This window comes from Pecten maximus, chromosome 5, assembly GCF_902652985.1.
Source record: "Pecten maximus chromosome 5, xPecMax1.1, whole genome shotgun sequence".
In the NCBI taxonomy this organism is placed as follows: domain Eukaryota; kingdom Metazoa; phylum Mollusca; class Bivalvia; order Pectinida; family Pectinidae; genus Pecten; species Pecten maximus.
The window spans coordinates 11,355,439-11,368,682 of record NC_047019.1 but is presented as its reverse complement, the minus strand read 5'-3'; the positions used below and the strand labels follow the sequence as shown (position 1 = coordinate 11,368,682).

The window sequence follows — 13,244 nt, the reverse complement described above, 5'->3', positions numbered from 1 at the left end:
TATGTCATATACCCTATTAAGGACTATTTTAGTTTTATCAATAATGTCATGGTATCTAACCCGTGGTTATCACAAATAGACATATCTCTGTAATGTATGTTACCATAAACAACATGACGTTTCATCTCCATATCAATATGCTTGTCGGTCATTGCTATGTATAAGAACAGCATACTGATTAAGGTTCTATGATAAAAAGACTGAATAAAAAAGGTGTATGTCAATTAATAATACGATATGCTTGAAAATCAACCAATAGTCAGTCACATCTTTCTTTTTTTTACCTGATATATTCTATAATGAAATATTGTGTATTTCATATCTTTTGATCATTTAGTAGCTGTTTAATGCCCTAACATGCATAAAAACATAATCATCACGCAGTTAGCAAAGTCTACATCTGTAATTGATCTCACCGTCTGTATAAAACAAGAGGATTTCAAATTCATCATGGGATAATCTGTCTCTAGTGTAACACTATCGATCTTTATTAGTTCCTACTCGACCGACTGGAAACAAAAAACCAAAATATCAATAAATGAAAAAAATTATCACTGCTTTTTTGCGTGTTTTGACATCGACATTTTCAGATAGAGAAAAGATAGTGTCGGACAACTTGTGAAAATCTCTCCCTCCTCGGCCCCTTAGGACCTCGATCACAAGGGAACTACAGCCTCGTAATTTAATTATTTTATCTGGAGAACAATAAATGGCGATCAGTCACTTTGCCTTTGGCAAATTTGGCGTTAATTTGCCTGAATTGTCGTATTTGATAGCGGACACTTACGATACAGGACTGAGTGTTTGATACTGTAGAAACACCATCGATTCCATCGTGATCCGTGGCTGCCATTTTGAATGGGGTAGAAGGTTTGATGACAGGACGAGCTAAAGGCACAGAAGGAAGTGTGGACGGTCGATCTATAATGAAAACGGAAAACCCATAAAGTTTGATAAACTATATGACTGTTAAGTTAGAAGAGTTTGAATCAATACGGGACACCTTAATCACTCTGCTTCTCCGTCACGTTGCTCACTCCTGTCATATTCTATCTACATAGCAAGCCTCCTCCATACACCCTCCCACTCAATCGTGCTGGACCGAGTGACACAGTCCTGGAGATGTGGAGGATAATTGCTGGCACTTAGTACGAAGATGTATAAGTGAAATGACAGTAATGATATAGATATACTATTTAAATGGTCTTTTGACGTTCTAATTACTTAAATATACCCAAGCAGGAAATACTGGAAGTTTTAAAACGTTGATTGTATATACACTGAACACTTTGAAACTGCAAAAGATCTTACAATGCTTATTTATACATGCTTGTGTTATCACATGATCAATGGTAATTCGTTATTTCACACAATAAGGAATTTACCAGCTACTGGACAAAGAAACAGAATAAAGAAAGAGAAGAAACCGAGAAGCCAAAACAGTGTATGTATACCATAAAAACCAGAAGTACAATCTGAGCAAACTGATGCCCATATTGACTCTGCTTTCAAATTGGATTGCAAATCCGATACGGTCGATTATCAATTTTCAAATTAAGCATCTTTGACTACAATATTATTACATCTTAATTACATTCTATCTTACATTTTTTTTATAATAAGCGTAAAAACCTCTAATAATCATTAAGGAATGAGAGAATAAATATAGCGATTTATTGTATACAGGTGTTTCCATAATAATATAAGAATATTCATTTCATATCGCACATATCGCAGTTTTATTGTTTTCAAACCAAAAGAGTTCCATATTACTTATCGATTAACATTTATATTAATAATGAGCAAACATGTCTTTTTGGTTGTTGGTACGTTATAAATAAAACGTGATATTAAAATGATGACGATGCTGATGTGAATTTTTTATAATACAGATGTGTATTGGACTCATGTCCTTTCAGTTATGTGGAATATCCAAGCGAACTGAAGACCAAGGAGGCAGCTTTCAAGAGTTACCGTGAACCAGACAAAGCGTTCATATGACCGTGAATGATAGATGGGAATAAAATATGATTAATGTCAGAAGAGCTATTTTCTCCCTCCGAGGAAAAAGATTTGAGAAAAGGCAGCGATGTAAAGATCAGATTTTCACGCTTGTGATGTCGAAGCCATGCAGGTGTAAAGGATACGACACCACTAATATATATCCCTGGATCATAGGGCCTTGTTAGCTTAAGCGAGGTGAGAAGTACAAGTGTCTTCTCTGTAGGTACAAGTGTTTTCTCAGAAGGTACAAATGACATCTCAGTAGGTGTTAGTGTCTTCTCGATAGGTGTAAGTGTCTTCTCGATAGGTGTAAGTGTCTTCTCGATAGGTGTAAGTGTCTTCTCGTAAGGTACAAGTGCTTTCTCAGAAGGCACAAATGACATCTCAGTAGGTGTAAGTGTCTTCTCGATAGGTGTAAGTGTCTTCTCGATAGGTGTAAGTGTCTTCTCGTAAGGTACAAGTGTTTTCTCAGAAGGTACAAATGACATCTCAGTAGGTGTAAGTGTCTTCTCGATAGGTGTAAGTGTCTTCTCGATAGGTGTAAGTGTCTTCTCCATAGGTGTAAGTGTCTTCTCGATAGGTACAAGTTTCTTCTCTGTAGGTACAAGTGTCTTCTCTGTGAGTACAGATGTCTTCTCAGTCGGAAGAAATGTCTTCTTAGTAGGTACAAGTGACTTCTCAGTCGGTACACGTATCTTCTCAGTAGGTACAAGTGTCTTCTGTGTATGTACAAGTTTCGTAACTGTAAGTACAAATATCTTCTCAGTAGGTACGAGTGTCTCCTCAATAGGTAGAAGTTTCCTCTCGTTAGGTACAAATGTCTTCTCAGTAGGTCGAGTGTCTTCTCTGTGGGTACAAGTGTCTTATCAGTAAATACAAATGTCTTCTAAGCAGGAACAAATGACTTGTCTGTGGGGAAAAGTGTCTTCAATATCAAGACAAAATTTACACATTTAGACGATAAACATCGGAATTCAAAGAGAATAAACAACCCCTGACAAATTATTTGACATTAAGCTAAAGATCATTTTATAACAATTTTTTGTAGTTATTTTTATTCACGAAGGAACAATTTTTTCTGACAATACATGTATGTCAATTTCAATGAATTTATATTAATTGTTTTTGCAATATATGAAAATATATTTCTTTTCTATAAAATGAGGTTTTCTAACCATGTAATGTGTGATCATAGTTGTAAAGGAAAATTGCCGAAATTTTACACAATTTTGTCATCAAGCTGAAGAATAATTTAATGTCATATTCCGATTATCGTTCCTTAGTTCTCACGCTGATATTTCTACAATAGGACAAAGTTTACCTTTTAGTTTCGTATTATTATACGTCAAATGAAATATAGCAATGTCGCCTGATGTTCTTGTTTTGAAGATTAAACTTCATCGTCCATGCATGGATATGAAACTTGCAGGGTACAATATGAGCAGACATCGTAATCCTGTGGTGTTAAATAAGTCGTGAATACCAGGAGCGCGAGACAGATCTAGAAAAAGAGCTACCTACGGTTATTCACAGATTAATCTCCGTTCAGACGTTTCAGTTTAATTTTACTTTAAAGAAAATAAAGCGTCTTACATAAGTAAATATTATTTGAGTAGAATATCTAGAGACCACAGTTATAACATTTGGACGTTGCATCATCGAAAGAGGCGACTAAATTTGGGACCTTTCTTAACAACTTCTTTTACATAATGCTTGCTTTGACATTGTCTCACTTTTTGCCTTAAGATAATTAAACGTTTTGCCCATATGCGTAAGGCTTTGGGCGCTATCTCTTAGTCAAGACACGCCAATCTCCATAAATGGTAGTTTCTACTGCTGCTTAACACTCGGCATTTTATGAGTTGGACGACTGGTTGGCCTGTTGTCAATATATTGTGACCGGGTGGGGTGTCCTGCTGGGTGTCTTTGGCAGTGTGCTTCAGTGAGGTAGCCCTATCACAAGGAGAAACACAAAAATACCACAGCCTCCCATAACACGCACACACTCACAACACGCATGCATCCCGCACGCACGGGTACCTCTTTAAATGGCCATAGCTGTTGATAGGACGTTAAACAATTCTAAACCAAATATTTCAATAGATGAATAATTCTAAGGGTATTTTTACCTTTTATAACTGTTACTTCTATTATATATAAAACATCAAAGATTTATATGCTACAACATAATATAAGAAGTTATAAAGGCATAGGCATACTATTTAATAGGTATACTGTTAATAAATGTCAAATTTAGCTTAATATATATTAGAAAAAAAAAAAAACGCTACACCAGTTTCTTATCATAGATAAACTACATCTCCAACTAAGAGTAATTTTGATAAACTGAAAAGAAGTATAGGCTGTTGTTTATTTTGATACCATACCAAACGATAATACTTTGCGTTATTACATCTAAAAGCTCCAGCTTCTATTTGATTTATTGTGTTTAACGTCCTATCAACAGTCAGAGTCATTTAAGGACGTGCCCGATTTTGTAGGTGGAGGAAAGCCAAAGTACCCCAGGCGTGGGTTTCGAACTCCCGACCCAGCGGTTGAGGGCTAGTGATAAAGTGCCTGGACACCTTAACCACTCGGCCATCGCGGCCCCTATCCAGTTTTTAATTCCATCTTTAACATTTAAGTGACTAAACTGTATAACATCCCAATAGAATTCCTATCTCTTTATTTTTATGTAGCATTTGGAATGATAAGCAATCATTTTCAGGATAAGAAGGAATGCAAAAAACTAACAAAATAATAATAAAAAAATGATAATATGTAAATAAAAAATAGTATATTAACTACTGGAATCTGGACGAGGCCAAAGAAATGTTTCCATGGCAATAGAACAAAAAACAAAATAGGGATATTAATGGTGTTTTTAGCCGTTTAAGGGTTCAGGAAAACTGTTTACATGCAGAATTTATCAAATGCAGACCTAGCTTCAACAAACATGATAATGACAGGGTTTAGAAATGTAGCATTCTAGAGAGCCTTCCGTCGACGAGCCGTTTGGCGTCACGTTTAGATAGCGAGATCCTGTTTCCTTTTACCATTTGGCGAGATTCACATATACGATCTCAGAGTAGTATCATATAATTATTGATGGTCGTAACGTATTCTGCTGATATCTGTTTGTCGCTGTAACGACCCTCAATCTCATGCATCCATACTGATATCAATGTTTTAAGAGATATTGGTGCTCCGGGAATGCTAGGAATACTCAAAGACATTTTATGTTCGGTATACTTCTAACACAAAGTAGGCAAAACGACGAGGGTAATTTTGGCCAATTCTTGTATTAGAATTCCAGTCATGTACATCGTCCTTCCCCCACTACACACAGGCGATGAAAACAGACAGAGGATGATCCTCATTCATCTATACGCTCATTCGAGTCGGAAGCCCTTGGCAGCGGATGGCCCCATTCACGCGAAACTGGTCAATAAACGGAGTAATTTCTTCGGGAAGAATGCCAGACTCTAGTCCCAATACAATGCTTTAATTTTTTCTCGTGTTTCTCGAAGATGTAACACCAATTGTAAGAGCTGAAAGGCAAGGGATTACTCTGTCCTGCCTTTGTATTATGTGCGTGTTGCGAACATGGACATGCTTGAAGCAAACAAAGCTAATCAGCTAGCATGACCTTTCACCTGCTGGGTCCAAACATAGTCTCTCGTATCATTCAATTTGCCTTTGAAAAAAACTGACATCAATCACACGGGTATAATTGAAATATCTCGATATATTTCAACACAGTACACACAAAATAAAAAGATTTAAATGGTACAGAAAATAGTAATCCTTGATGGTACGAGAGAAACGCAACTAAGCCGGTCATACGTTTAAAGAAGGACAGGGCATAATCAAGTAGCGTATCAAAGCCATCTCCGTTCACATCGATTTAGTGACCATACCTTTAACCAGCACAAGCGAATCAGGAAATTCTAAATCCATGGGTTCACATTGATCATCACTTATTGGTGACAAATGACGGTTCACCTCCATTTGACTAAAATTAACATGTTGAACTGTTAAGTTTTTTTTATATTTAACCTAATGCTGCATTCAACGTGACGCTGAATCCAACGTAGCTCACTGTAATTATCATACCCAGCCAAATACAACTTAATATAGATTTGAAACTCGGCTGGCTCAGTGGATAGCGCGATCACCTTTCACCATGACGGCAAGCAGCTTCGTTCCCTGTCGGCCGGAGTACCGTTGGATGCATATTAAGATTCCTTGCACACTTCCATTTGAGCGAAATAGGCATAATGAAGCAAATCCAACTAAAGTAAATAACGTATACTTTAATTAACTAAACACAAAATTAAAAATTAATGTTAATCAATAAGATTTCGCGAATGCTTTATTTCGTGAACTCCCCTCTTCAAACATATTCGCGAATACTTGATATCACGAACGCTGATCTAGAAATAAATTTTAAATTCGCGAATTATGAGCTTTTATAGTCATTGACGTTATTGACGTTCAAATAATCAGCAAGGATTTGAATTCGCGATTGATTGTCCTCGCGTGTTAACGCGAAAATAAATCGCGAAATGTTAGTGATTTACAGTATTCGATTCTGATACTTACTTAACATTATATGAAAAAAATAGAGTGAATTATCAATTGAAAGGTCGAATTTCAAGTCACTAGTAAAAACTCACTTTATCGTAATTACATATTCTGCTAAAACCACAGCGATAAACAGAAAACAAACTCAAGTGTATCATGAATGTACTATATCAATGTTTCGTTTAGCTGGCATGAAGTATGTTAATTTGTGTGTAAGTAGTCAATTGTAGCATGAATTTGAAATGATTATCTAGAGCTAGCTGTATAATAGCTTCAATAGATTCTCTTGTCACAAGGTCACGTGTGTCGTATGTACAAGCAATTCAATATTTTAATGAAGCCGAAAAGTGTTCTTTAAAACGCCGACAATTCATCATAACATCTCTGCTAGTTTACAGATCACTGGAGGATGCTGAACAAATTACCGTATGTCATGCCTGATAGGGCGGGCATTACAAATATAGTTACGGCTGTTTATTCTGATGCATCCCTTCTCTTCATGCTCATGTTTGATATGAAACATTGAAACAGAATTCTATGATTTAGATCGCTCAGTGGACATTAAAGTCCCCTTGAAGTGTTTTAGTCGTCACTGATGCCTTGATATTACCGTGACAAGGTTTCCGATTTCATAGTCTTTGTCCAAGCTTGGCGGCTTACTTGTAGACCATTCTTAGCAGACACGCTAATGGCTAGAAGCAATTTAGGTGAACGAAAAGAGGTGTCTTGCTGCAATTCGAACCAATGTTCAGCAAAATGAACTGTCAAGTACGCTATGATTTCGCTGGGATGGTGGCGAGAAAATGATAGGTTTGTTACGAGCTAACTTCTACATTGGCAAATGCGGGACTTTAAAAGCCTGTATTTTGCAGCTGTTGGTAGAGTCCGCTCACGAAACATAGCTAAATCATCGAAGCTCTGTAGTCTTAAGACGAGAGGGGATAGTTTGTTGGCACAAAACGTTAAACATGGTGTCAGCAATGTAACTGGCGCCCGCATAGTCCACTAGGCATCATCAACTTAGTCTAGAGTCGAGACTAAAACTCTCAACCCACCAAATTCGGATACGTAAATTTGCTTGATAGGACTAGAATCAATTGAAATCTAAATATTATAGGCCCTGGGAAGCTAGCAGTTTTCACCACGCTGGGTATTTGCCAAGGTTTGCCTCACCAGTTCGGATGTATCATGAAAAACCACATCGTTTATGTAACAAATTGTAGCTTTGTATATTTGTTATCTGTACTTAGTTTCTGAAACGAAACTATACTGGTGAATAATTTAGATTGTAACAAGCTCCATGTGATCAACAAACAACAGGTTTTAACCTGTTGGAAACTTGGGGAAAGTACAAAAATATGTCAAGCACTACCTGCACCTACACGACTGGTTTGAATCTTTATGTATGTATATATATATTTGACTTATATTTTGTCGTGTCAAAGGACTGACATTTTAAACACTCTAGACAAGCTGAATATTTCAAATTAACGAAATCAATAAATGCCATTTCACAATGGCAGTGCTTTTAATATCGTAAGTTGAAATATATCGTTTTCTATTCCAAGTATAACAAACAGAAGTTGCTGGTGAAGATAAAACGATTATGTTTCTATTTAGAAATGAAAAGTTATATATTGAACACCAAATATAAAAAAAAAATCAATTAACGTGATTTTCTCGTCTTTTTGTAATTACTTTTGTATGATTATATGATGTGTCAATGCTAAATAAACTGAGTTGATATAAATCTATATCCATTTCATTACCAGAAATGCATTGTCTCCACAGTAACAAATTGTAAAAAAAACAAAAAAACAACAAAACAATAAAACAAAAAGAAACAATCTCAAGTGAAAATCACATAGGTGTTGTTCAAACCTTGCAGGATATTTCTAGAAATAATACAGTCAAATCAGGCCTCGAATAACTGAGGATGACATCTGTGATCGACCTGACACAGTTACAACAACGAACTCAACAAGATAATGAGTAGGCACACCTCTGGCTGATCAATATCACCATTGTAAATTTTATAGTTACCTGGTCATTACCAAGAGGACGTTCGGGCACACTGTCAGCATCACCACTAGTGTTACCTACTAACAGCGAGCCCGAGAGCCGTAAAGTTGTTATGGAAATAACAGTAAAACAAACCCTTAACAAGGAAAGGAGATCATGGCTGCAAATTATGGGAAATCGTAGACGTACATAAATAATCTGTTGGAAATAGCATATACTCTAACATACCTGTCAAGAATGTGTGGCGTCTAAATGAAAAAAGAACTGACTGGTGAACAGCAAACAAAATAATCACAACAAAAACTAAGATATTAAGTTGCACCATATTTGACATAGCTGGCACGCAGTGTTTATCTTTTTATTTGTTTTTATATTATGTTGGAAATATCATGAATTGTATCCTCATTTGTTTAGAATCTGATGTGTATAAATGAATAGATTTTATTAAAATCACAGTGCAGCATAGTTAGTTCAACAAGTATATTTTATATACTCGTTTATATTCGCATATAGGTATACTTTTCCAGATTAAAAAAAAAATTCAAGATAAGATGAAAATAAACCTACTCTCGTTCGAGGCAACCTATGTTGGTCCAATTCAGAGGCATGGGATTTCCTTATTTTTATAGGAGACTTAGACAATAATAAATCTACTGTCCGGGCCACACATTGTGATATCATCCTTTGTAATCCCGATTTAGGATGACTTTTGATATTGTATACTCGGATAAAAGCAAAACAACTATTCTCTTTTTAGTTTGGAATAATATTAAGCAAAATCTTGAAAGAAATTTATTGACATCTAACAAACAAAAAACATTAAATGAGACCTACTTTTTATACTGAGTCATATAAAACAATAGACTCGTTGCTCATAACGTTACTAATTATATAATTACTGTATTAACATTTTTAGCATTGGTCAATTAAATGTACTAATTGTTCTGTAATGATATCATCAGTAATTACAAAAAAAAAATAAGCCATTCATAAAACGCCTGAATGAACGAAATGAAATATAAATATTATGACCTTCAACTTTAACCTTAAAGATAAGTAGGAGAAAGCGCCACAGCAGCATAAATGCTCTACATTGACGTCCGACTTATCATGACACCAAAAGTCATATGAGAATGTGTATTAATGAGGATGTCGACAGGGGCAAGCACCGAACTTAACAGTAGAGAGGGAAAAGCATATAGATTCCAAGTGATCCAGTGGGCAACAACAAGGGGCCGTGGTGGCCAAGTGGGTAAGGTGTCCCGACACTTTATCACTAGTTCTCTACCACTGGGTTGCCAGTTCGAAATCTACGTGGGACAGTTGCCAGGTACTGATCGTAGGCCGGTGGTTTTTCTCCGGGTACTCCGGCTTTCCTCCACCTCCAAAACCTGGCACATCCTTAAATGACCCTAGATGTTAATAGGGCTTTAAACGAAAATAAACCAAATCATGGGAAACACAATATCAATTTTGGACACTACAAGTAACTGACACTAATGAAAATTCACCATTCAGCAAGGTCAGAATTGTAGTCGCCTTCCACAGTCAACAAGCCATGGGCTACAACAGTTGTAATCAATGAGTCCTCAGTTTGCCTTAATAAAGACGAGGCCATAAAATCTACCCAAATCCTACAGAATGAAATATTATGAATTTTACAAAATGCTATTCAGCATATTTTAAAGTATTACTTTTTTACTTGATCATCTTTTATTTTGGGTTTTTCTTCTATTTTGAAATTCTTAGACTATACAACTAATCAAGGTCCAACATTTCCTGTCTCGCAAGAACTGATTGTTTTTATGTATTGTTTTTATTTGATTTGTCATGTCTTTAGTCTGCCCTATCTAATTGAAATCCTTTGGGAGTATCTCTCATCCTTAGGTATTGTTTTGCTATTTTTAAATCTCACATTGTTTGTGGTTTGAAATCTAAACTTCACAGAAACAGCATTTCGTTTCATCTCATTAAACAAATATCCGTAAAAATAAAACACCTTAAAAAATTTTGTTCGGATTAAGGAGTATATATTTAAAAAAGAGTAGATTATGGAAAAAAATGATTGATTCGGTCAACCAGAGTTTAAGGTAATTAGCCTGCCGGAATATGAAACGTACTATTTATAAAGACATTATCAAAAGTTCCGTTATGCTTTAGTTAAAGCAATTAGATAAAATACGAGCATGGCTATGATTTTAAATTAATGCATTTGGCGGCAGAAATCTACGCATTTGTATTTCTTTGGTGCAGCGTGACTCTGGAAATCGAAATCAAAGTAGTGATCCAATAGTTTGCCAAGGTTACTAATAGAGAGAATAACTTCTTTAGTGAAAACATCTGCTTCTGATAACATTCATCAATAAATATTATCGAACAGATTGACTTTAATTCAATTTTGTTAATGTTAAGACTTTAAATTTTAAATTATTTCCTTGATAGATGTTATATTATACATTCAAATGTATCTATCTTCAATTTTTGATATATTATCTATTTATTTAATTTGAATTATCCTATTTAATGCAATACTATTTTTATTATTTTTCTGTGAAAATTTCTTAATGCTAATTTCAAAACAATGATTTTATATTAATTGAATCATCACTAGGTACTTCTTTAAATAAATCTCTCTGAGTGGTGACACCAACTTTAAGAGATCATTATTCCAGAAGCCTTGTTAGCTTAGTTTTCATGTAAGTATCATGTATCTCACATTTTAAACAGCAACAACACACACAGATTCCTAAACGTTCTCCAGTTCAGACTCAGACCCTAATCAGACAGAATGCATCATATGATTTCAATATTTAATGTGATACTGTGATGAAACTAACAACACAAATAAACCAGCATATCACATTGCTGGTCGTAAACCCATCAGCATTGCTAGCTTCATGACACTGTAATTAAAAAATCAAAAAATGTATATTATATCCTTTCTAACATATAAACAAAGAAATTTTATTTTCTGTTACTTTTAATAAGCAAATAACAAAAAATACGTAACAGTTGTGCGTTTTATATTATCAAAAACTTCTCATTTGGTAAATTATTTAGTTCAGGTATAAATTAATTATCTATATTCAAAAAAAAAGAACGATGGGATTCTATTCCTTTTTCATACCTGTGTAATATAGGGAGGGGGTTGTATGGGTTGAAAAGAAAATGATATAACATAAATTACCGACCTCAAGAGCTGTCAGATGACTTTATTATCAATTGGTATATGTATACTGGTAATAGTCATTGACCTATTCACAATTTGTTTTACTCTTTAGGAGAATTTTATAGTCCATTTAAAACCGAATCATATTTTGTTAAACCTTGTAATCGCAAAAGTCCACATGGTGTTTCATTATGAATGAAATGTACCTTTACTATCAGAAAAAAACATCCTATTCGACATGATGTATAAATCATTATTTATAATATAAAAATAAAAAATATCAGATAGCAATGACCTTTTTTAACGGGAAGAATTGTCGAAAAGATTCTTCATTTGCTAATAAAGGAGAGCATGCGGGGTACCTTTACAGAGATATTGTACCATTTAGTAGAATAGCATCCGTAGTATGACACCAAAGAGCTTCTCATTTATACGGATAAATCACTCAGAACGAAGGGGAGAAAAGATAAAACATTACCTTCAACTTGAGTGTTATATTATTTTCTAAGGGAGTATTGTTACCTTACCATATACACTTTGTGCAGTATAGTTTAAGATATACCTATAGATTTTAAGTTTGAGTGCAGAGTACAACCAGGTCTCTGCGCCATAAAATCAGACACACAGACCTTTGTTAAAACGTTAACCATATATATAGAGGATATTGAGATACAGAAAGCTGTTTTTCCCTGTTAACAGATCTCGTAATAAAAATTATTTCTTTAATCAAGGACTAAATACCATTTTAGATTATTTTTTATTCCTAGATTATTATAATAATAGTTGCTAACATACACTCAACTATATGATTATGATCTTATTACCTATGTTTCTCACTTAATGTTCATGGAGCGATAAACGCAACAACAAACAAAGAAACAATACATGTTCGACTGTAAACAATGGAATACATAAAGACATGTTTGACTTAGACAAATGCGAGCATATATTGATGAAAACACATATATTTTTAGGATTTGTATTATTGTTCCAATTTTAAAAAGATGAATGGGGCATAAATTAAAGGAAAATCAACATCACCAAAGCATACAGCAAAAATATATGAAGTGATCAATTAATTTTAAAACGTAACCAAGCTGACAGTTAACACTGGTGGTGATATGGTGATGGAACAAGCGTGTCCGGGTACATGGAAGTCATATTTAAATTCACTTGATTGTTTTGCTTACAAACAAACAAGAATGTATTATCCTATGTTAAATTTCAATAGAATACATATTGCTTATTTATACATATTTAGAAGCAGTTAAACATTGTGATATTGTGAAAGAAGAAACGTTATGTAAAAACTATTTATGCAATACCAAGAAAATACGGCATTGATACCGGGTGTAGTTTCCACCTGTTTGTGGATAAAGATGCACCAGGACAATTAACTACAAGTAAGTGGGGTGTCCCATCTAGAGTGGTGTTTTAGTTAACATCTGCTACATACGGGTCC

General features: G+C 34.7%; 1 protein-coding gene across 5 annotated transcripts in view; it reads right to left on the bottom strand.

The window, feature by feature from the left end:
* Positions 1-13,244, bottom strand: part of LOC117327146 — a 162,104-nt gene that overhangs the window by 97,720 nt on the left and 51,140 nt on the right. For 4 of the 5 annotated variants that reach the window (XR_004532583.1, XM_033883997.1, XM_033883995.1 and 1 more), the window contains exon 2: positions 788-921. The exons of the other annotated variant lie outside the window; for it this stretch is intronic. Coding sequence is in view for 3 of the 4 variants with exons in the window: in XM_033883995.1 (XP_033739886.1) it covers positions 788-921 (134 nt within the window). In the remaining variant the exon portion in view is untranslated. The remainder of the gene's footprint in view (positions 1-787; positions 922-13,244) is intronic. 5 annotated transcript variants of the gene reach the window in all.